This window comes from Somniosus microcephalus, chromosome 21 (genome assembly GCF_052327205.1).
Source record: "Somniosus microcephalus isolate GS21.2 chromosome 21, FLI_Smic_1.0, whole genome shotgun sequence".
In the NCBI taxonomy this organism is placed as follows: domain Eukaryota; kingdom Metazoa; phylum Chordata; class Chondrichthyes; order Squaliformes; family Somniosidae; genus Somniosus; species Somniosus microcephalus.
In genome coordinates this window covers 131,691-157,356 of record NC_141007.1, presented here as the reverse complement: position 1 = coordinate 157,356, position 25,666 = coordinate 131,691, and the positions used below count along the sequence as shown (strand labels likewise).

At 50.1% G+C, this 25,666-nt stretch overlaps 1 protein-coding gene across 1 annotated transcript in view; it reads left to right on the top strand.

Moving 5' to 3' along the window:
• Positions 1–25,394, top strand: part of LOC147102539 (pro-neuregulin-3, membrane-bound isoform-like) — a 61,417-nt gene extending 36,023 nt beyond the window's left edge. The window contains exon 2 of the mRNA XM_085963194.1: positions 23,307–25,394. Coding sequence (XP_085819320.1) covers positions 23,307–23,389 — 83 coding nt within the window. The 3' untranslated portion in view covers positions 23,390–25,394. The remainder of the gene's footprint in view (positions 1–23,306) is intronic.
• The last annotated feature ends 272 nt before the right edge of the window (positions 25,395–25,666 follow it).

The following is a 25,666-nucleotide window of genomic DNA, read 5'->3' as shown; positions in this document are numbered from 1 at the left end:
CATCCTGAGCAGCTCTTGGTCAGGTCCTCGATTTGTTTATCGATTCCCGGCCACCACACATAAGCCCTGGCTAGGCTTTTCATTTTTACCCCTCCCAGATGACCCTCATGAAGCTCATTGAGCACTCTATCCCTTAACTTGGGTGGAATTACCACTCGGGATCCACACATCAAGGTCCCCCGGCACACTGACAGCTGTCCTCTCCTTGTCGAGAATGCTGGCAACAGTGAGTCGCCATGTGCTGGCCATCCCTTCACCGTCAAATCATATATCTGAGACAGTGTCTGGTCATTTCAGGTTTCCTTTTCGATACAAGCGTTAGTTACCGGTAGGTATTCAACTATAGTCGAATGGAATATTTCGACAGGATCCACTGCTGGTGCTTCCTCCGTAGTAGGCAGTGGCAGGCGTGATAGCCCATCAGCATTTCCATGCTGTTTCGTGCCCTTATATTCAATCTCATAGTGGTGCGCCCCTAGAAAGAGTGACCATCTTTGTAGTCGTTGCCCAGTCATCACCGGAACGCCCTTCTTTGGATTAAAAATGGAGACAAGAGGCTGGTGATCAGTCAGCAAGGTGAATTTCTGCCCGTGCAGATAGTGATTGAACTTTTTCACTCCCCACACTAGGCTGAGGGCCTCCCTGTCAATCTGGGTGTAGTTACGCTCGGCTGAGGTTAGTGATCGTGACGCAAAGGCTATTGGACTCTCTGAGCCGTCCAAGAATTTATGCGACAGCACCGCTCCAATGCCGTAGGGTGACGCATCACATGCCAACCGAATTGGTAATGCTGGGTTGTAATGGGCCAATACCTCTTTCGATGTGACTAGTGTTTTCCTCTTCTGGAAAGCTCGTCTACATTCGTCACTCCACTTCCATGGCACCCCAGTTTGCAGTAGGGTGTTCAGTGGGTGTAGTATTGTCGACAAATTTGGCAAGAACTTATGGTAGTAGTTTACCAGCCCGAGGAACAACCTCAGTTGTGACACATTTTCCGGTGCTGGAGCCTTGACTACTGCCTCAATCTTCTCTGGGGACTTATGTAACCCCTCTTTATCGATAACGTGGCCACAATACGAGATCTGTTTTCTAAAAAACTCGCATTTGGGGCGGTTAGCTCGGAGCCCATATTCCTGCAATCTAGTGAGCACCTGCTCCAGGTTGGCAAGGTGATCACTGTCATTTTCGCCCGTGACCAGGATGTCGTCCAAATAACACTGGGTCCCTGGGATCCCTTGCAGGAATTGTTCCATTGCCCTCTGCCAAATTGCCGGAGCTGATGCTACCCCGAATACCAGCCGGTTGTATTGGTAGAGACCTTTATGGGTGTTGATTGTGAGGTATTTTTTTGATGCTTCTTCTACCTCCATTTGCAGATACGCCTGGGCCAGATCAATTTTAGTGAAGCGTTTCCCTCCAGATAGCGAGGCGAAAATATCTTCAATTGTACGGTGTGAAGGACCGGGTTCACTGTTACCTTCAAGTCCCCACAGATGCGAACCTTCCTTGGTTCCCCAGGCATGCTGCTCAATGACTTTTTCATCACGGGACGATGGGTGTAGCCCACTCGCTCCAGTCTACCTTGGACAGTACACCTGAACGTTCCAGACTCTCCAGCTCTGCTTCGACGGCTGGGCGAATCACATAAGCCTTAAAAAATTTTGGGCTTGCGTTTTCGTCAATTTTAATCGTCGCTGTCATGCCTTTTAGTGTTCCGAGTCCTTGCTGGAACACTTCTTTCGCGTCAGTTAGGATCTTTGACAGTCGCCCAGGTGTGACGTCGTCATCCTTTTTGTCAGCCACAGTCAGTGCCTGTATGGAATGCCAATCCAGTTGTATTTTCCGGATCCATTCACGTCCCAGTAATGGTGGTCCTCCATCTTGCAATACATACAGGTCTAGTTTTGGTGTTTCCTTACCGTTATATATAACGGTCACCCTTATTTTTCCTTTGGGGTAGACTTTTTGCCCCGTGTACATCTTCAAAATAATTTTTGTGTCTCTCAAGGGTATGTGTGAGAATAGCTGCTCGTAGTCCCGTCGGTTTATGACTGTTAGGGCTGATCCTGTGTCCAATTCCATCTTTACCTGGACTCCTGCTATCTTGAGAGTGACCCAAATGGTTCGGTGATCCTCCGTTGTGATCACATTATGTAGTTTCAGACAACTCAGTTCCCTGCTTTCAGTCTGAACTATTCTCCGTCATCTAATGTACCTTCTTGTACTTTCCTTTGGTAGGTTTCTTATTGCTGGTTTTCTTTCTCGACCTGCAGACTCGTGCTATGTGTCCTACTTTTCCACACTGTCTGCACACTTTGTCTTTGAACCAGCAATCATTCTGGTCATGTGTTATTCTGCCGCAGTGATAGCACTTCTCTGTTCCATGTGACATTTCGTTTGTGCCATATTCTTGCGGTCTCTGTTGTATCTGCAGCGCCCCGTGCTGCTGCTTCATATGATACTGCAATGCTGAAAGCCTTTTCCAGCGTAAGGTCCTTTTCAGATAAAAGCCGTTTCTGGGTTCCTTCACTTTGAAGCCCTCACACAAACTTGTCCCTTAAGGTATCTGCCAGTCCCGCTCCAAACTGGCAGTGTTTCGATAGTTTGCACAGTTCTGTTAAATAATCAGCATTGCTTTCATCCTTATGCTGGTTCCGTTTGTGAAACTTGAATCTTTCTGCTATCAGCAGCGGTGTGGGGTTTAAATGTTCCTGCAATATCGTTACTATGTCTTCAAAACTCTTTTCCATTGGCTTCGTTGGGGTTACTAGATTTCGTAATAAACCATACGTCTTTGCACCCATTATATTTAACAATACCGCCGCTTTTTGTCATCTGACACCTCATTTGCCTTGCAGTACACCTCTATTCATTTGACATATGTAGTCCAATCTTCGACTTCATTGTCAAATGCGGTGATACTGCCACTCTTCGGCATTTTGGGTGTGGTTTAAAATGGCGTCTCCCAATGGCTTAAAATGGCGTCTCCCGCGCTTTCCTTCCTCCCCCGCTGCTGCCAACGCCGCTCTCGGTGGTCCTCGTGACAATGGCGGCGCCTCGCGGGTTTCTGCGTGTCTCTCTCTCCCTCTCTTCGACGCTGCTCGGCCCCTGAACACCGGCTGCGCCCTGTGCACTCTGCCCTCTCTTTCTCTCTCTCTCCCCCGTCGACACTGCTCGGCCCTTTGCTGTGCCGCTCGGTTGGGCTCTGGCCCGCCGCTGTCCAGGAAGGGTCTGCGCACTACCTGTTGCCAGCCCGTTTCGCTGGACCACCTCGACTGGAAAGCCAAGCCTGGCTCTCGACAGCCTCCCCCACAATTCTCGAGTCTCTGCTGGATGACTGGGCGGTTGCCCGTGGTCGACGCCCGAGTCTCTGGCCTTGACCTCCAATCCACTGATCTCCAGGAACGAATCCCCGGGAGGTGATGCAGAGTTGCAGGTAGGTTCGAACTTGCCTTGTCGCCAATGTTGTGTCCGTGTATAATAAGACACAGGCTGCAGGAGAAACGGTACAGCAGGTGTTTACTAAACGTGTCTCACACTGGAACTGCCTGTACAGATTACTACTCAGTGCTATATACAGGTGTGGTCACTGCCGGTACTAGAGTATACATGAGCTGTAAAAAGTATTTCCCCCCTTAAAGGTATATACATTACAAACGTGATCACTCTCGGTTTCAACAGAGTCAGGTGGACATGTGTAATCATCTCATGAAACCTCTCCCAAATCAAGGTCTGTGCTCATTGACAAACACAGTGCAAGGTCAGGGGGCAAGTGCAAGGTCAGGGGGCAGTGCCGTGTTGAAACAAGGGGAGCAGATGAAGTAAGGATTGGGCAATACGCTGTCCTGGTTAGCTCCGAGCAGGATACTGGAAGGGCTGAGAGTGCCCAGCAGGTGTGACAGGGACTTTGAACAAGCAGCCTGTTAGTTCACGCACGCCCACCATTTCCCACTGTCATTTCCGTGTGCAGCACCTCATCCCCCATTCCAGTTGAAACTTTGGTTGGATTTTATTTTTATTTTTGGATGCAGGGTGCATGGATGAGAAGATTTACTGTCCTCTACATAAACACAAGGTGCAGATTATGCCAGTCATGGCCTCCATCTCTAGCACAGATCTTCCGTCTATAGCCGCGTGTCTTACAGCTCTAGCTGCCACAGCCTGGGCCTAGTACTCGCAGGTGCACAGTGCCATATCCAATCTATAATCACACTTCACCTCAGCTACTATCTGTTAATCCCTAAAACTCAGTTTGGACACGATTTCCCTCCTGGTGGTGCGTACTCTTGTTAGTTGCTGTTTAAGGGTTCTGTGTTGAGTTAAACACACTGGTCTGATCCAGTGTCCTATCACATGATCTCTCCAGACCCAACCCAACTCTGACAATCTGGCAAATAATGAGCAAGGAAAGAGATAAGATGAAGTTACATTTACAGAGTGTTCTGAACCAGCACTTCACCCACAACTAGTTACGCTGCAGCTGAAATGGCTGCTGTCCTACAGTAAAGCCCAATGAATCTGGTTTGGTGATGTTGGTTGAGGAAGAAACATTGGCCCAGACACTGGGAGAACTGCATTAACCCTAACCCCAACCTAAATGTTAACCCTAACCCCCAACCCAAACAGTAAGCCTAACCCTAACCCTAATGATAGCCCTCATTAAAAGAGCCATTGGCAGGAAGCCCCCCCCCCCCCCCGCACCGACAGAGCAGCTTTCTATCATCGGACACTGAACCTCCAAGGGCCTGGGCCCAGAACTGGCTGCACTGGCTGGCAGCACTGGCTCCACTGGCAGTTCTGGCTGGCTGCACTGGCTGGCTGCAAAGCAAGCACTGGCTGCACTGGCTGGCAGCACTGGCTGGCTTCACTGGCAGCACTGGCTGGCTGCACTGGCTGGCTTCACTGGTAGCACTGGCTACATTGACTGCACTGAGTCACTGGCTGGCTGCACTGGCAGTGGACATCAGCAAACCAGATCACATCCCAGGTGATTTATGGATTGGGAGCTACAGTATCCACAGATGCACAATTCTTCCCTCAGCAGCTTTATCATTTTGTTCCCATCTAACAGTCAGAAGTCTCTGGGGAAACATTCTGACCTCTGAACAAGCTACGTCTCCCAGCATGAGCCCAGACTGCTGTCGGTTTCTCTGGAGGCATCTCTAACACTGAGTAAGGCTACGTGTCCGGGGCTGGCCATCCGAGTGCTCAGTCAGCAGTACTGTGTTTTTTGAAAATTCGTTCATGGGATGTGGGCATTGCTGGCAAGGCCAGCATTTATTGCCCATCCCTACTTGCCCTTGAGAAGGTGGTGGTGAGCCGCCTTCTTGAACCTCTGCAGTCCGTGTGGTGAAGGTGCTCCCACAGTGCTGTTAGGGAGGGAGTTCCAGGATTTTGACCCAGCGACGATGAAGGAACGGCGATATAGAGTCATAGAGTTATACAGCACGGATAGAGGCCCTTCGGCCCATCGTGTCCACGCCAGCCATCATGCCCTGTCTAATCTAATCCCATATTCCAGCATTTGGTCCGTAGCCTTGTATGCTATGGCATTTCAAGTGCTCATCCAAATACTTCTTGAATGTTGTGAGGGTTCCAGCCTCCACAACCCTTTCAGGCAGTGAGTTCCAGACTCCAACCACCCTCTGGGTGAAAAAGTTCTTTCTCAAATCCCCTCTAAACCTCCCGCCCTTTACCTTGAATCTATGCCCCCTAGTTATTGACCCTTCCACTAAGGGAAAAAGCTCCTTAGTATCCATCCTATCTATGCCCCTCATAATTTTGTACACCTCAATCATGTCCCCCCTCAGCCTCCTCTGCTCCAAGGAAAACAAACCCAATCTGCCCAGTCTCTCTTCATAGCTGAAGCGTTCCAGCCCAGGTAGCATCCTGGTGACTCTCCTCTGCACCCTCTCCAAAGCTATCACATCCTTCCTGTAGTGTGGCGACCAGAACTGCACACAGTATTCCAGCTGTGGCCTAACCAGTGTTTTATACAGCTCCATCATAACCTCCTTGCTCTTATATTCTGTGCCTCGGCTAATGAAGGCAAGTATCCCATATGCCTTTTTTACCACCTTATCCACCTGTTCCGCCGCCTTCAGGGATCTGTGTACTTGCACACCCAGATCCCTCTGACCCTCCGTCTTGCCTAGGGTCTTACCATTCATTGTGTATTCCCTTGCCTTGTTAGTCCCCCCAAAGTGCATCACCTCGCACTTTTCCGGGTTAAATTCCATTTGCCACTGTTCCGCCCATCTGACCAACCCATCGATATCGTCCTGCAGACTGAGACTACCCTCCTCGCTATTTACCACCCTACCAATTTTTGTATCATCCGTGAACTTACTGATCATACCTTTTACATTCATATCCAAGTCATTAATATAAACCACAAACAGCAAGGGACCCAGCACCGATCCCTGTGGTACCCCACTGGCCACAGGCTTCCAGTCACAAAAACAACCTTCGACCATCACCCTCTGCCTTCTGCCACTAAGCCAGTTTTTTATCCAACGTGCCAAGGCACCCTGGATTCCATGGGCTCTTATCTTCTTGACCAGTCTCCTGTGCGGGACTTTATCGAAGGCCTTACTGAAATCCATGTATACCACATCCACTGCGTTGCCCTCATCCACACACCTAGTCACCCCCTCAAAAAATTCAATCAAATTAGTCAGACATGATCTTCCCTTGACAAAGCCATGTTGACTATCCCTGATTAATCCTTGCCTCTCCAAGTGGAGACTGATTTTGTCCCTCAGAATTTTTTCCAATAATTTTCCCACCACTGATGTTAGGCTCACTGGCCTGTAGTTCCCCGGTTTTTCCCTACTCCCCTTCTTGAATAATGGAACTACATTAGCGGTTCTCCAGTCCTCTGGCACATCCCCTGTGGCCAGAGAGGTCCTGAATATATGTGTTAGAGCCCCCGCAATCTCTTCCTTTGCCTCACACAGCAGCCTGGGATACATTTCGTCCGGGCCTGGGGATTTATCCATTTTTAGGCCTGCTAAAACCGCCAATACCTCCTCCCTCTCGATGTTAATGTGTTCGAGCATATCGCAGTCCCCCCGCCCTATTTCTATGTCTACATCATCCCTCTCCATAGTGAAAACGGATGCAAAAAATTCATTTAGAACCCCTCCTACATCTTCCGGCTCCACACACAGATTGCCACTTTTGTCCCTAATGGGCCCTATTTTTTCCCTAGTTATCCTCTTACCCTTAATATACTTATAAAACATCTTAGGATTTTCCTTTATTTTGCTCGCCAGTGTTATTTCATGGCCCCTCCTTGATCTCCTAATTTCTTTTTTAAGTATCCTCCTGCCCTTTTTGTACTCCTCTAGGGCTTCCTCCGTCTTTAGCCTTTTGTATCTGCCAAAAGCCCTCCTTTTTTTTCTAATCCATTCTCGTATATCCCCTGACATCCAAGTTTCCCTGTGGTTTTTGGAACCACCCTTGACCTTTACGGGAACATGTTGCCATTGTATGATCTCAATCTCCCTTCTGAAAGCCTCCCATTGCTCCGATGCGGATTTTCCTACAAGTAGCTGATCCCAGTCCATTTTGGCCAGATCCTGCCTTATCCTATTAAAATCGGCCTTCCCCCAATTTAGAACCTTTATTTCCGGCCCATCCCTGTCCTTTTCCATGACCACCTTAAATCTCACCATATTATGGTCACTGTCACCAAAGTGCTCACCTACTAGCACTTCTTCCACTTGGCCGGCCACATTCCCTAGAATTAGGTCCAGTACCGCCCCCTCTCTTGTAGGACCTTCTACATGCTGGCTCAAAAAGCTCTCCTGGATGCACTTTAAGAATTCTACACCCTCTGTGCCTTTCACACTCTGACTATCCCAGTTAATATTGGGGAAGTTGAAATCCCCCATTATTATTACCCTATTATTTGCACATTTCTCTGAGATTTGCCGACATATCTGTTCCTCTATCTCCCCCTGACTGTTTGGAGGCCTATAGTACACTCCCAGCAAAGTGCTTGCCCCCTTCTTGTTTTTAAGCTCCACCCATATGGCCTCATTAGAGGAACCTGCTAATATGTCATCCCTCCTTACTGCAGTAATTGACTCCTTAATTAATATTGCTACACCTCCTCCCCTTATACCCCCCCCCCTCTGTCTCGCCTGAAGATTCTGTACCCCGGAATATTGAGCTGCCAGTCTTGCCCCTCCCTCAACCATGTCTCCGTGATAGCAACAATATCATACTCCCATGTGTTTATCAACACCTTCAGTTCATCCACCTTATTTGCAAGACTCCTTGCATTAAAATAGATGCCATCCAGCCTTGCCCTTGTACATTTGCCCTGTCTACCAAGCTGACTTGTTTTTTTCTCTATAATTGGCAGCACATCAGCCCCTATTTCAGCTCCCCTCTGTATCCCATCCCCCTGCCAAGTTAGTTTAAACCCCCCCCCCCCAACAGTGCTAGCAAACCTCCCCGCAAGGATATTTGTCCCGCTCTGGTTCAGGTGCAACCCGTCCGACTTGTACAAGTCCCACCTTCCCCAGAAGCAGGCCCAGTGATCCAGGAAAGTAAAACCCTCCCCCCCACACCAACTCTTTAGCCAAGCATTCATCTGCTCTATCCTCCCATTCCTATACTCACTAGCACGTGGCACTGGGAGTAATCCAGAGATTACAACCTTTGAGGTCCTGCTCTTTAATCTGTTACCTAGCTCCCTAAATTCTTGATGCAGGACCTCATCCCCCTTCCTACCTATGTCGTTGGTCCCAATGTGGACCACGACCTCTGCCTGCTCACCCTCCCCCTTAAGAATGCCCTGTAGCCGCACAGTGACATCCATGACCCTGGCCCCAGGGAGGCAACAAACCATCCTGGAGTCACGTTTGCGGCCACAGAAACGCCTATCTGTTCCCCTTATGATAGAATCCCCTACCACTATTGCTCTCCCACTCTTTTTCCTCCCTTTCTGAGCAGCAGAAGCGTCCCTGGTGCCAGGAAGCTGGCTGCTGCTGCCTTCCCCTGGTGAGTCATCCCCCTCAACAGTATCCAACTTGGTATACCTGTTTGAAAGGGGGATGTCCGCAGGAGGCCCCTGCACTTCCTGCCTGCCTCTGTTGCTCCGCCTGATGGTCACCCCCTGTGCAGCCCTACCCTGAGGCGTGAACAACTCGCTAAACGTGCTATCCATGACCCTCTCAGCATCGCGCATGCTCCAAAACTCATCCACCCGCAGCTCGAGCGCCACAATGCGGTCTACAAGTAGCTGCAGCTGGATGCATTTCCCGCACACATGGTCGCCAGGGACACTGGCAGCGTCCCTGACTTCCCACATAGAGCAAGAGGAGCAGAACATGGGTCTGAGCTCTCCTGCCATGACTTACTCCTTTAATTAATCTAAAAATTTATTCAATACCCCAGTTACAGGTATACTCTAGGGCGCTTTATTTACCAACTGTCCTCACGACAACACAGAGCCCCTAGAAATTTAACACCACAGTAATCAAGCTTGTAATGAAAAGAGAGAAATACTCACCAACCAATCACTTACCTGCTCCCTGGTGACGTCACACCCCGATTACTTTTGACCTCTCTGCAACTTCTGAGCTCGCAGACTGGAGTTTGGTATGCTTCTCCTGGCCCCGCTGCCGCTTTTATTACCTCGCCGCCGAGTCTCCCACAGGTCCCGCCTCTCGCTGCCTGCCGCCGCTGCTCTGAGGCTTCTCCTGGCCCCGCTGCCGCTTTTATTACCTTGCCGCCGAGTCTCCCACAGGTCCCGCCTCTCGCTGCCTGCTGCCGCTGCTCTGAGGCCTCTCCTGGCCCCGCTGCCGCTTTTATTACCTCGCCGCCGAGTCTCCCACAGGTCCCGCCTCTCGCTGCCTGCCGCCGCTGCTCTGAGGCCTCTCCTGGCCCCGCTGCCGCTTTTATTACCTCGCCGCCGAGTCTCCCACAGGTCCCGCCTCTCGCTGCCTGCCGCCGCTGCTCTGAGGCCTCTCCTGGCCCCGCTGCCGCTTTTATTACCTCGCCGCCGAGTCTCCCACAGGTCCCGCCTCTCGCTGCCTGCCGCCGCTGCTCTGAGGCCTCTCCTGGCCCCGCTGCCGCTTCTAAGTCAGGATGGTGTGTGACTTAGAGGGGAACTTGGAGGTGGTGTTGTTCCCATGTGCCTGCTGCCCTTGTCCTTCTAGGTGGAAGAGGTCGCGGGTTTGGGAGGTGCTGCCGAAAAAGCCTTGGCGAGTTGCTGCAGGGCATCTTGTAGATGGTACACACTGCAGCCACAGTACGCTGGTGGTGGAGGGAGTGAATGTTTAAGGTGGTGGATGGGGTGCCAATCAAGTGGGTTGCTTTGTCTTGGATGGTGTTGAGCTTCTTGAGTGTTGTTGGAACTGCACTCATCCAGGCAAGTGGAGAGTATTCCATCACACTCCTGACTTGTGCCTTGTAGATGGTGGAAAGGCTTTGGGGAGTCGGGAGGTGAGACACTCTCCACAGAATACCCAGCCTCTGACCTGCTCTTGTTGCCACAGTATTTATGTGGCTGGTCCAGTAAGGTTTCGGGTCAATGGTGACCCCCAGGATATTGATAATGGGGGATTCGGTGTTGGTAATGCTGTTGATTGTCAAGGGGCGGTGGTTACACGCTTGCTTGTTGGAGATAGTCACTGCCTGGCACTTGTGTGGCACAAATGTTACCTGCCACTTATCAGCCCAAGCCTGAATGTCATCCAGGTCTTGCTGCATGCGGGCATAGACTGCTTCATTATCTGAGGAGTTGCGAATGGAACTGAACACTGTGCAATCATCAGCGAACATCCCCACTTCTTACCTTATGATGGAGGGAAAGTCATTGATGAAGCAGCTGAAGATGGTTGGGCCTAGGACACTGCCATGAACTCCTGTGGCAATGTTCTGGGGCTGTGATGATTGACCTTCAACAACCACAACCATCTTCCTTTGTGCTAGGTGTGCAACATGAAATGAACATTAGGAACAGGAGGATGGCCATTTAGCCCCTTGAGCCTGCTCCGCCATTCAATTAGATCATGGCTGATCTGTACTTTAACTCCATCTACCTGCCTTTTCTCCATGTCCCTTAATACCCTTACCTCACAAAAACCTAAATCTCAGTCTTGAAAGCTCCAATCGACCCCCAGCCTCAACAGCGTTTTGGGGGGGAGAGTTCCAGATTCCCACCACCCTTTGTGTGAAGAAGTGCTTCCTGACATCACCCCTGAACAGCCTGGCTTTAATTTTAAGGTTCTGCCCCCTTGTTCTGGAAACTCCCACCAGTGGGAATAGTTTCTCTCCATCTACCCCATCAAATCCTTTAATCATCTTAAACACCTCGACCTTAATATAGAAACATCGAAGATAGGAGCAGGAGTCGGCCATTCGGCCCCTCGAGCCCGCTCCACCATTCAATGAGATCATGGCTGATCATCCAAATTCAGTACCCGGTCCCTGCCTTCTCCCCATATCCCTTGATCCCTTTAGCCTTAAGAAATATATCCAACTCTTTCTTGAATATATTTAATGAACTGGCCTCCACCGCCCTTTGTGGCAGAGAATTCCACAGGTTCACCACTCTCTGGGTGAAGAAATTCCTCCTCATTTCAGTCCTAAATGGCTTACCCCTTATCCTTAGACTGTGACCCCTGGTTCTGCACTCCCCGGCCATCAGAAACATCCTTCCTGCATCTAGCCTGTCCAGACCTGACAGAATTTTATAGGTTTCGATGAGATCCCCTCTCAATCTTCTAAACTCCAGTGAGTATAAGCCCAATCGACACAATCTCTCCTCATACGTCATTCCTGCCATCCCAGGTATCAGCCTGGTGAATCTTCGCTGCACTCCTTCCATGGCAAGAACGTCCTTCCTCAGGTAAGGCGACCAAAACTGCACAGAATACTCAAGGTGCGGTCTCACCAAGGCCCTGTACAACTGTAGCAAGACATCCTTGTTCTTGTACTCGAACCCTCTTGCTACGAAGGCCAACATACCATTTGCCTTCTTAACCGCCTGCTGCACCTGCATGCTTACCTTTAGCGACTGGTGCACAAGAACACCCAGGTCTCTTTGCACTTCCCCTTCTCCCAATCTATTGCCATTCAAATAATAATGTGCCTTCCTGTTTTTGCCACCAAAGTGGATAACCTCACATTTATCCACATTATAGTGCATTTGCCATGTTTCTGCCCAATCACCCAACCTGTCCAAATCGTACTGGAGTTTCATGACATCCTCCTCACAGCATACCCTCCCACCCAGCTTTGTGTCGTCTGCAAATTTGGAGATATTACATCCAATTCCCTCGTCCAGATCATTAATATATATTGTGAACAGCTGGGGTCCTAGGACCGATCCTTGCGGTACCCCACTAGTCACTGCCTGCCACTCGGAAAACGACCCATTTATTCCAACTCTTTGCTTTCTGTCCGCCAACCAGTTCTCTATCCAAGTCAATACCTTGCCCCCAATCCCATGTGCCTTAACTTTACACGCTAATCTCTTATGTGGGACCTTATTGAAAGCCTTCTGAAAGTCCAAATACACCACATCCACTGGTTCTCCCTCATCTATTTTACCAGTTACATCCTCAAAAAATTCCAGTAGATTAGTCAAGCATGATTTACCTTTTGTAAATCCGTGTTGACTTTGTCCGATCCTGTCACTGCTTTCCAAGTGCTCTGCTATGACATTGATATACCTATCAATTCGTCCAATAAAAAGCGACGAGTTAGGAACGTAACTAAAGGTTTTTATTGACTAAATAACAGAGCCCACCCTCGTGGGTGATCGGGTCCAACAAGGAGGAATACCAGCCAGTCGACTACCTTTATACCTGGGCAGGTAGGTGGAGCCATGGGCGGAGTCGGAGGTGGTCAGCCCAGGTATAACAGCGTGACAAGAGGCGACCTCGTATAGTGATACAACAGTGAGAACAGTGATAACAATACAACAGTGATAACTATAGTGTAACGATAGTGAACGATAAAAGTGGTTTACCACATTCACCCCTTGTTTAGATTTGAGTCCGGCGGGGTGAAGTGTACTACCAGTTCTGGTATGTCAGTCTGTCCGGAGGCCTCGTAAGCCTCTCCGATCGTCGCAGCGGCGGTGCTGCGTTATCCGGTGTTAATGCTGGTGTCTGCGTGGTCGGCGAAGGCTCGTGGGGTTCCGGCATGCCGTCTACCTGGGCTGGAATTGGGGGGGTGGTGGGGGGGGGGGGTAAAGGTGGTGTCTCCGGAGTGCCCGAGGGTGCGAGGTCTCGTAAGGAGACAGTGTCCTCCCGCCCGTCTGGGTAAGCCACGTAGGCGTACTGGGGGTTGGCGTGCAGGAGGTTCACCCTCTCGACCAGGGGGTCCGTTTTATGGGCCCTCACGTGCTTTCGCAGCAAGATGGGCCCCGGAGAGGTCAGCCAGGTTGGTAGAGTGGTTCCCGTAGTCGACTTCCTGGGGAAAACAAACATTCGTTCATGGGGGGTGGCGTTAACGGCAGTGCAAAGTAGTGACCGGATGGAGTGCAGCGCTGTCGGGAGGACTTCCTGCCAGCGGGAGGTTGGGAGGCCCTTAGACTTTAAGGCTAAGAGGACGGCCTTCCATACCGTCGCGTTCTCTCTTTCCACCTGGCCGTTCCCTCGGGGGTTGTAGCTGGTGGTCCTACTTGCTGCAATACCTCTCGCTAGTAGGAACTGGCGAAGTTCCTCGCTCATGAAGGAGGAGCCCCGGTCACTATGTATATAGTTCGGGAACCCGAACAAGGCGAAGAGGTCGTTCAGGCACTTGATGACTGTGGTACTGGTCATGTCTGGGCAGGGGAAGGCAAAAGGGAAACGGGAGTACTCATCAACTATGTTGAGGAAGTACACATTGCGGTCAGATGACGGTAGAGGCCCCTTAAAGTCGATGCTCAGGCGCTCGAAGGGGCGGGTGGCCTTGATCAGGCTTGCTCTGTCCGGCCTATAGAAGTGCGGTTTGCACTCGGCGCAGGTCTGGCAGTTCCTGGTCATGGTCCTGACCTCCTCGATGGAGTAGGTCAGGTTGCGGGCCTTAATGAAATGGTAAAGTCTGGTGACCCCGGGGTGGCAGAGGTCGTTGTGGAGGGTCTGGAGTCTATCAATATACGCGCTGGCGCATGTAATTCGTGAAAGAGCATCAGGGGGTTCGTTCAGCTTACCTGGCCGGTACAAGATATCATAATTGTAGGTGGATAGCTCGATTCTCCACCTCAAGATCTTGTCATTCTTGATTTTGCCCCTCAGCTTGTTATTAAACATGAAAGCAACCGAACGTTGGTCGGTGAGGAGGGTAAATCGTTTGCCTGCCAGGTAATGCCTCCAGCGCCGTACCGCCTCCACAATTGCCTGGGCTTCCTTCTCGACCGACGAGTGTCGGATCTCGGGGCCCTGTAGGGTCCTTGAGAAGAAGGCCACCGGCCTCCCCTCCTGGTTAAGGGTAGCGGCTAGGGCGAAGTCGGATGCATCGCTCTCCACTTGGAAGGGGATGGACTCATCCACTGCGTGCATTGTGGCCTTGGCTATGTCTCCCTTGATGAGGGAGAAGGCCGCGCACGCTTCCTCCGTGAGGGGGAAGGATGTGGACTTCATGAGGGGTCTGGCTTTGTCCGCATAATTGGGCACCCATTGGGCATAGTAGGCGAAGAGCCCCAGGGTTCTCTTAAGTGCCTTAGGGCAGTGGGGGAGGGGTAGCTCCATGAGGGGGAGCATTCTTTCGGGGTCGGGGCCGATGAGTCCGTTCTCTACTACACAGCCAAGGATGGCAAGGCGCGAGGTGTTAAACACACATTTCTCCTTATTGTAGGTGAGGTTCAGCCGTTGGGCCGTACGGAGGAATTTCTCCAGATTCACGTCATGGTCCTGCCGGTTGCGGCCGCAGATGGTGACGTTATCTAGATAGGGGAATGTGGCCTGCAGTCCGTTCTGGTCAACCATCCGGTCCATCTCCCTTTGGAAGACCGAGACCCCGTTGGTGACACCGAAGGGGACCCTAAGGAAGTGGTATAGGCGCCCATTCGCCTCGAAGGCGGTGTACTGGCGGTCCTCGGGGTGGATAGGGAGTTGGTGGTAGGCCGACTTAAGGTCGATGGTCGAGAATACGCGGTATTGTGCAATCTGATTGACCATGTCAGATATGCGGGGAAGGGGGTATGCGTCCAGCTGGGTGTATCTGTTTATGGTCTGGCTGTAGTCGATGACCAGGCGATTTTTATCGCCGGTCTTAACGACCACGACCTGGGCACGCCAGGGGCTGTTGCTCCCCTCGATAATGCCCTCTTTCAGGAGGCGCCGCACCTCAGAGCTAATGAAGGCTCTGTCCCCAGCGCTGTACCGCCTGCTCTTGGTAGCGACGGGTTTGCAGTCGGTGGTGAGGTTAGCGAACAGGGAAGGTGGCGGCACCTTGAGGGTGGATAGGCTGCAGGTGTTACGCGGTGGGCGGTTTAACATTCGCTGGTTGTCGACTGTGAGTGGGGGGAGGGGTCCACCGTATGCTAGGGTTACACTTTGGAGGTGGGATTGGAAGTCCAGCCCTAGTAGGACGGCAGCGCAGAGCTGGGGGAGGATGAGGAGTTTAAAATTTTTATACTCCGTACCCTTAACCGACAAGGTCACAACACAGTAGCCGCTAATGTCCGTGGCGTGGGACCTCGATGCCATCGAGATTCGGTTGCACGTTGGCAGGACAGGGAGGGAGTAGTGGCTCACCGTGTCTGGGTGGATGAAGCTCTCCGTGCTTCCGCTGTCGAACAGGCAGGTCGTGGCGTGGCCGTTTACTTTGATGTCCATCATCGACTTGGACAGGTGGTGTGGGCGGGCTTGATCCAGAGTGACGGAGGCTAGTGTGTAGGTAAGCGAGTCGTTGTCGTCTGCGGTCGTCAGGTCCGGGGGCCCGGTGGCAGTCGGGCGTGGTGGGTAAAATGGCGTCTCCCACGAGGTAGGACAAAATGGCGGAGAAGATGGCTGCCCCCATAACTCACATGAGGCACTATTGGGGTCGGTTGCCTTGATCAAAGATGGCCGCCCCCATGACTCACGTGTGGGGATGCTGGCCTCAGTTGCCTTGAAAGAAGATGGCCGCACCCACAGTTCGCATGAGGCACTGCTGGCCTCTGAAGATCCGCTCCTGCAGGCCTTAGAGAAGTGGCCTTTCTTCCTGCAGGTTGAGCAGGTAGAGTTCCTGGCTGGGCAGCGCGACCTCGGGTGCTTCTCCTGGCCGCAAAAGAAGCAGCCGGCGGCCCGATCGCGGGTGCCCGATGTCGGAGCCGGTACCGGGGGTGGCGGTCCCGGTCGGGTCCGGGACGCCAACGCTGAGGTAGGTCCCGGGGGCGGCGCTGCGAAGGGTATTGCGGTAGGGGTCGGGCCCGAGTCCCAGGGTCGCGAGCAGTACCTGGAAAACGCCTCCTGGTCCTGATGGGCCACCTCTAGGGAGAGAGCGAGGGCTTCAGCTTTGTCCAGGTCGAGGTCTTTAGCTTCAAGCAGTCTTTGCCGTGAGTAGTCGGACCGTAGGCCTTTCACAAAGGCATCGCGGATATTATCTTCCGTATTTTTAAAGCGGTGACGGCTGTTGAAGTCACAGTTCCTGCCGAGTGCTCTTAGCGCCCGTAAAAATTCAGCTACAGACTCTCCTGGCTGTTGCGGGCGGGATCTCAGGAGGTGCCTGGTGTACATGTAATTTACCGGGCTCCGGTACTGCTGTTTCAGTAGGTTGATAGCGGCCTCGTATGTAGTCATGTCCTGGATGAGTGCGTATACTCTCGGGCTCGCTTGGGCGTTCAGAACTCTTAGTTTGGATCTCTGAGGGACGCCGGATTCTTCCAGGTAGGATTCGAAGCAGTCCAGCCAGTGTTTGAAGTTGATGGCTGAGTTTGCTGCCTGTGGGTTTAGATCCAGGTACGGTGGTTTGAGGGCTTGCAGCCAAGCCGGCTGGTGTGGCTGGTGTAGCCCGGTGTCTGAAAGCTGCTGTGGCTGTGCTTCTGGGAGGGCTTCTGGCTGGCCAGTAGTAGACATCTTTAAAATTCCTCCTTGTTGGACCCGATCACCCACGAGGGTGGGCTCTGTTATTTAGTCAATAAAATTGATATACCTATCAATTCGCCCAATAAAAAGCGACGAGTTAGGAACGTAACTAAAGGTTTTTATTGACTAAATAACAGAGCCCACCCTTGTGGGTGATCGGGTCCAACAAGGAGGAATACCAGCCAGTCGACTACCTTTATACCTGGGCAGGTAGGTGGAGCCATGGGCGGAGTCGGAGGTGGTCAGCCCAGGTATAACAGCGCGACAAGAGGCGACCTCGTATAGTGATACAACAGTGAGAACAGTGATAACAATACAACAGTGATAACTATAGTGTAACGATAGTGAACGATAAAAGTGGTTTACCAAAGACATCTTTTATAATAGACTCGAGCATTTTCCCCACTACCGATGTCAGGCTTACCGGTCTATAATTCCCCGCTTTTTCTCTACCACCTTTTTTGAATAGTGGGGTAACATTAGCTACCCTCCAATCCATGAGTACTGTTCCAGAGTCTATCGAGTTCTGGAAGATGACCAGCAATGCATCTACTATTTCTAGGGCTACTTCCTTAACTACCCTGGGATGTAGATTATCAGGCCCTGGGGATTTATCGGCCTTCAGTCCCATCAATTTTCCTAACACCATTTCCCTACAAATACTGATTTCTTTCAGTTCCACCCTTTCATCAGACCCTATGTTCCCCGGCATCTCTGGGAGGTTATTTGTGTCCTCCTTTGTGAAGACAGAACCAAAGTATGAATTTAGTTGGTCTGCCATTTCTTTGTTCCCCATCATAAATTCCCCTGATTCTGACTGCAAGGGACCTACGCTTGACTTCACCAATCTTTTTCTCTTCACATATCTATAAAAGCTTTTACAGTCAGTTTTTATGTTCGCTGATAGCTTACTCTCATATTCTATTTTCCCTTTCTTAATTAATCCCGTTGTCCTCCTTTGTTGAATCCTAAACTGCTCCCAATCCTCAGGATTATTGCTTTTTCTGGCCAATTTATATGTCCTCTCCTTGGATCTTATGCTATCCCTAATTTCCCTTGTTAGCCACGGTTGAGTCACCTTTTTTGTTTTATTTTTATGCCAAACTGGGATGAACAAATTCTGTAGCTCATCCATTCGGTCTTTGAATGTTTGCCATTGCCTATCCACCATCAACCCTTTGAGTGCCATTCCCCAATCAATCCTACCCAACTCGCTCCTCAGACCATCGTAGTTTCCTTTATTTAAATTGAGGACCCTAGTCTCTGAGTCAACGACTTCATTCTCCATCTTAATGAAGAATTCGATCATATTATGATCGCTCCGACCCAAGGGGCCTCGTACAACAAGATTGCTAATTAATCCTTTCTCGTTACATAATACCCAGTCTGAGATGGCCTGACCTCTGGTTGGTTCCTCGACATATTGGTCCAGGAAACCATCCCGTAAACACTCCAGGAATTCCTCCTCCACAGTATTGTTACTAATTTGGTTGGCCCAATCTATATGTAGATTAAAATCACCTATGATGACTGCTGTGCCCTTATTGCACGCTTCTTTAATTTCCCTTTTAATGCCATCCCCAACCTCCGCCTTACTGTTGGGAGGTCTATATACCACTCCCACTAATGTTTTTTTCCCCTTAGTATTTCTCAATTCTACCCATACAGATTCCACATCATCAGAGCTAATATCCTTCATTACAATTGTATTAATCCCTTCTTTAACCAGTAATGCTACCCCACCTCCCTTTCGTTTTTGCCTATCTTTCCTGAATATCGAATACCCCTGGATGTTGAGTTCCCAGTCTTGGCCATCCTTGAGCCGTGTTTCCGTAATCCCAACCAAATCATATTCGTTTACCTCTATTTGCACAGCCAATTCATCCACCTTATTACAAATGCTCCTCGCATTAAGATACAAAGCCTTCAGGCTTGTTTTTTTAATGCTCTTAGACCTATTAGAATTATTATTTACTGTGGCCACATTTGTTTTAAACCGTTGATTTATCTGACTGCCACTTTTGTTTTTCTCCTTCCTATCTTTTGCTTTTCTCTCTGTTTCCCTTTCCTCTGTCTCCCTGCTCAGGTTCCCAACCCCCTGCCATTTTAGTTTAAACCCCCCCGAACAGTGCTAGCAAACCTCCCTGCAAGGATATTTGTCCCGTTCTGGTTCAGGTGCAACCCGTCCGACTTGTACAAGTCCCACCTTCCCCAGAAGCAGGCCCAGTGATCCAGGAAGCTAAAGCCCTCCCTCCTGCACCAACTCTTTAGCCACGCATTCATCTGCTCTATCCTCCTATTCCTATACTTACTAGCACGTGGCACCGGGAGTAATCCAGAGATTACAACCTTTGAGGTCCTGCTCTTTAATCTGCTACCTAGCTCCCTAAATTCTTACTGCAGGACCTCATCCCTCTTGCTACCCATGTCATTGGTCCCAATGTGAACCACGACCTCTGACTGTTCACCCTCCCCCTTCAGAATGCCCTGCAGCCGTTCAGTGACATCCTTGACCCTGGCACCAGGGAGGCAATAAACCATCCTGGAGTCACGTCTACGGCCACAGAAACGCCTATCTGTTCCCCTTACAATGGAATCCCCTCCCACTATTGCTCTCCCACTCTTTTTCCTCCCTTCCTGAGCAGCAGAAGCACCCCTGGTGCCAGGAAGTTGGCTGCTGCTGCCTTCCTCTGGTAAGTCATCCCCCTCAACAGTATCCAAATCAGTATACCTGTTTGAGAGGGGGATGGCCACAGGGGTCCCCTGCACTACCTGCCTGCCTCTACTGCTCTGCCTGATGGTCAACCATTTCCCTTCTGCCTGTGCAGCCCTTACCTGCGGTGTGACCAACTCACTAAACGTGTTATCCACGACCCTCAGCATTGTGAATGCTCCAAAGCCCATCCATCCGCAGCTCCAGCGCCGCAATGCGGTCTGCTAGTAGCTGCAGCTGGATGCATTTCTGGCACACATGGTCATCAGGGACACCGGCAGTGTCCCTGAATTCCCACATAGAGCAAGAGGGAATACTCAAGGAAATACAAGTCTAGTCTATGCAATTTGTCCTCATAATCTAAGCCTTTTAGCCCAGTATCATTCTGGTGAATCTGTGCTGTATCCCCTCCAAGGCCAATATATCTTTCCTGAGGTGTAGAAAGTACTGTCTCACTGTCGTGGTAAACAAATCTTTGAAGGTGGCAGGGCAAGTTGATAAGGCAGTTACGAAAGCGTATGGGATACTTGGCTTTGTAAATAGGGGCATTGAATACAAAAACAAGAAAGTCATCCTAAATTTTTACAAATCTCTGGTTAAAGCTCAGCTGGAGTATTGTGCACAATTCTGGGCATCACACTTCAGGAAAGATGTCAAGGCCCTGGAGAGGGTACAGAGAGGGTTTACCAGGATGGTACCAGGGATGAGGGAGTTCAGTTATGAGGAGAGATTGAAGAAGCTGGGATTGTTATCCTTAGAGCAGAGAATGTTAAGAGGAAACCTAATAGAGGTTTCGAAATTATGAGGGGTGTTGATAGGGCAAGTAGGGAGAGACTGTTTCCTCTGGCAAGTGAGTTGGTAACCAGAGGATGCAGATTTAAAATAATTGGCAAAAATACTAGAGGGGAAATGAGGAGAAATTTCTTCACACAGAGGGTTGTTATGATCTAGAATGCACTTCCTGAAAGGATGATGTAATCAGATTCATAGGAACTTTCAAAAGGCAATTGGACATGTACTTAAAGAGGACTAATTGCAGGGTTATGGGAAAAACCTGGGGAGTGGGACTAATTGGAGAGCTGTTTCAAAGAGCCAGTACAGACACGATGGGCCGAATGGCCTCCTTCTGTGCTGTAAGATTCTAGGACTCAAATAGATTACTGATTATTAATATCAATAGTAAGACTGTCAGCGACAGGTGATGTCAGTCCAGGTTAATATCCCTGGTTAACCATTGGTCACCAGCTCAGCGCGATGGTTAATTTATTCAGTGGGTGTTCTATGATCGCTGGTTAGTGAAATACAGCAATGCAACAACAAAGTGCATTTATATATTTATCTTATCACATGCAGGAAGGGATATGGGGGACACGCAGCGTTGGGGAAAGGGACAGAATAAAGGGAAACAAAAGCACAATTTACAAGGAGAATCCTGAGGTTTTTTTGAAAGCAGAGAGAACAAGTTTGCATTGATATAACTTAGGCAATGTTCCTCCCAAGGAGTCGCGCACCAACCGCGAGGTCCCGCGCAGGCCGCTCACCAGCTCCTGCTGCTGGGAAAGATACCGTGCAGCAAGTTTAAAGGGACTGTGCACAAAAAAAAATTAGAGGGAACATTGAACTCAGAACGTCCCAAAGTGCTTTACAGCCAATGAAGAACTTTTTGAAGTAGTCACTGTTATAATGTAGGAAACGTGGCGGTAGAGGGGCTGTCCAGAGAGTTCTGGACTGCAGGAGCGTGGTGTTCACCAATGGAAGAGTGGAGTGAGCGAGGGTTCAGGGGAGAGGAGGAGCCCAGTGTTAGAGAAAGAGAGGGTGCTGCTGGGACACAGCATGAGATGAGTCGCACAGCTCCTGAGGGAAAGGCCACGAGTAACAGCTAAACAGACCACAAGGCTTGATGCCTGTCTGTGCTGAGTTCACTGGGCTCGGAGAGAAATAATTGGGGCTATTCAGCAGCACATAAAATCTGTTTGCATTTCTCCATTTCAAAGGCCAGTAAATCATACATTTGGTGCGATGTCCAGACAGACTGTGGATCCCAGATCTGGATTAACAAACTTTCCGCCATTTATACTTGTTAGCTGCTTGAGAAAGTGCTGGATGATTGCGTATTGTTTGTGGCCCTGGCTGTAAACTCACTGAGGATGCCCAGTGTTCTCTTTCCAACAGGGATTGAAATCAAACTCTGGCATTTATTGCAGCCCTCTGCTTACCTTGGGTAAACCTGTGACAGGCTCAAGGAATCGTCACTCTTGACCGAATGAGAGGGGGCGGGTGAGTGGGAGAGAGAGGGAGGGAAGAGCGAGAGGGAGGGAACAGAGAGGAGGAGGGAGGGAGGGAGTTGGAGATGGAGCAGGAGGGGGGAGTGGGAGGGGAGAGGGGGGTGAGTGGGGTGGGGGAAGTGCGGTAGACGGAGGGGGAGTGTGGGAGAGGGATGGGGAGGGCGAGAGTCGGGGGGGAGTGGGAGGGGAGAGGGGGTGAGTGGGGTGGGGGTAGCGTGGTAGACGGGGGGGGGGGGCAGTGCGGGAGAGGGATGGGGAGGGCGAGAGTCGGGGGGAGTGGGAGGGGAGAGGGGGTGAGTGGGGTGGGGGTAGCGCGGTAGTCGGGGGGAGTGCGAGAGTCGGGGCGGGGGAGTGCGGGAGAGGGATGGGGAGGGCAAGAGTCGGCGGGGGGAGTGCGGGAGAGGGATGGGGAGGGCGAGAGTCGGGGGGGAGTGCGGGAGAGGGATGGGGAGGGCGAGAGTCGGGGGGTCGGGGAGTTGGAGGGGAGAGGGGGTGAGTGGGGTGGGGGTAGCGCGGTAGACGGAGGGGGAGTGCGGGAGAGGGATGGGGAGGGCGAGAGTCGGGGGGGGAGAGGGATGGGGAGGGCGAGAGTCGGGGGGGCAGGGAGTGGGAGGGGAGAGGGGTGAGTGGGGTGGGGGTGGCGCGGTAGACGGAGGGGGAGTGCGGGAGAGGGATGGGGAGGGCGAGAGTCAGGGGGGGGTAGTGGGCCTGTAGTTGTTCTATAGACGGTTCATGTGTCACTGCAGTCCCATCACTTTGCTTTCTGCAGAAAATAGTTTTCTTTGGTCCAACAACATACAGTCCAATCAGTAACACTTTCTGTTCCCTGAGGCCTTTGCTCATCAGTGTCTAAAACATCTGTCCCCACGTGGAGTTTTCCACCTTCCGACTCACTCAGTGAAACACAAGGATCGCTATGTAACGTGGTCGGTCAACCCTGAATTTATCGAGGATCAAAGGAACAATATTATTTTGAAATAACAACAGAAAATGCTGGAAATACTCAGCAGGCCAGGCAGCATCCGTGGAGAGAGAAACAGAGTTTCTTAATATTTCTTTAAGGTTAAAATAAAATTACAGGGACTAATTGCTGTAGATATTTGGAGGGAATATTTCTTAAAATACAGTGACTGTGTAGAGCTGAGGGGTCACTTATGATATACTTGTGTTTTCTCAGGTCCTAACATTGTGCAATCTTGATTTGAATTTAGGTACAATCAGCCCTGAATAAAATAAAGCTTCTATCTTAATTAATTCTTGATCAAAATAATCTCTGTATATCAATAGATCAATCATCACTCCTCCAGTTTAATCTCAGGGCAGGAGGAGTTCAGCAGACAATGAGAAATCACATCCTGGGATCGCAGTGACAATTCCCATGGGAACTGCTGTGAATAACAGAAGGAAAGAGAAGAGGAGGCAACGAGAAGCTGCAGCTCGCTCACTCATATTGAGAAACCGGTTATGAAGGTCAAGCAGATCCGGACCCAGAGCAGCCAACATCTATCAGAAACAGCATCTGAAGAGAAAGAGAAATATTCCTGTGCTATTTCTAGTGAAATTGTAAACACATCCTTTATAAAACAGATTCACAATTTAATTATATATCAAATAAATCATCCGCAAGGAATATGGAAATTCTGGGATCTGTTCATGGTGGAGATGTGAAGTGAACTCTGAGCAATTAGCCAATCAGGTCCCCATCGAGTACGTTGCAATCTTGCCGAGCGCCAGAACTGACCGATGTAGAGAAATGTCTGGCACAGTCCAACTCTACACATGAACAAGACCCACAACATGGAGCAAAATCTTGGAGAGATTTTCTTGCATTCTCCTGATTGGTTCATTCACGGGCATAAACACAGACTTGGCTTAGAGGACCTGCAGGAACAACATTGTGCAATTGATGTATTTATCTCTCTGTCTTACTCTTTTCGCCCTGCTCTCTTTTGCTTTTGCTGATTTCCTTTTCCAGAATTTTGCTGCTGGCTCCTGATTGTGGATTGAGAGAACAGGAGAAATGATGGGAATTATCAACAGTCACACATCACACTCCCGGTGAAAGCAGGACACTTGATTGGCCTGGATACCCAGATGTTTGATCGAAGAAGTCACAAGTGGAGGAAGTACTTTTATTTGGGAAAACAAAAAGAAGAAATTCGGCAGCCTTAAGCCTGGTGTGTCGGCCGACCCAGACCCTCTCACACACACTTTTCTCATATTTGTGGAGAGTTTGCTGGCAGTTATGGCAAAGCAATTAAATTTTTTCTAAGGCAGAATTTATTTTGGGTTTGGCGTGACTTTGTGGCTAGTTTTACTGGCAATATTAAGATGCGCTTTGATTATGAAATATGGTGAATTGCTTTGAAGCCTAATAGTTAATAACATTCATTTTTTCTTCAGAAATACTTTTAATTTTCCATTTCCTATCTGCCATTTTTTTCCTCATTATATAATTGTCAGAAGGATATTGCAGACTAAAAGAAGCTAAGACCAGAATGTTGTGACTAGACTAAAGATTAATGTATTGTAGGTGATTAATAATGTGCCGACAAAGGCCAGGCAAACACACAAGCTTTCATTAACGCTTCACCTGTGATTTCCTTTTCTATATTTTGACTGTTCTGTGCTTCAGTTGATGAACTGTACAAGGAACAGAAAGCTCACTCTGCACAGCAATGAAAAATTATTTGGATTTTCCCCAGTGAGTTATGAACTGTCTAACAGGGAGAATGAAATTGCAGCTGTACTGCTTGTGGTGACATATTGGGGGTGATTTTCCCAGCCCCGAGGAGGCAGGTTTGGAGGCGGGACAGTTGGCAAAATGGCAAAAACTGAGGACGGGTTCGGAACCCGCCTCCGCGTAATTTTTCCGCAGGCGGGTTTGATGGATTCAATTCGGTCCCAACTGCATCAGCCGGGAGAGGTAGTTAAGACCCTTAAATAGTAGTTAAGGGCCTCTATATTACTATTTTGACAGGCCTTTGTTATTTTACCACCTTTGTTATTTCAGCGTGTTGCATGACCCTCCTAAACCACGCCAGCTAATCCTGGCAGGTTGACAAGTGAGTGGCCTCCTCACAGCTGCAGCTCCACCATTAAAACAGTTTTCATTAGGGAGCAGTTGCAGGTGGAAGAACTTTAGTTCCAAAGTGTAATGTATGTACCTTTAAGGGGGGGAACTACTTTTTACAGCTCATGTATACTGTAGTACTGGCAGTGACCACACCTGTATATAACGTTGAGTAGTAATCTGTACAGATCAGTTGCAGTCTGAGCCACGTTGAGTAAACACCGTTTGTACTGTTCTCTGCAGTCTGTGCCTGATTATACACGGACGTAACATTGGCGACGAGGCAGGTTCGAACCTACCTGCAAGTCTGCATCACCTCCCGGGGATTCGTTCCTGAAGATCAGTGGATTGGAGATCAAGGCCAGAGACTCGGGCGTCGACCACGGGCAACCGCCCAGTCATCCAGCAGAGACTCCAGAATTGCGGGGAAGGCTGTCGAGAGCCAGGCTTGGCTTTCCAGTCGAGGTGATCCAGCGAAACGGGCTGGCAACAGGTAGTGCGCAGACCCTTCCCAGACTGTGGCGGGTTAGAGCCCGACCGAGCGGCACAGCAAAGGGCCGAGCAGCGTCAACGG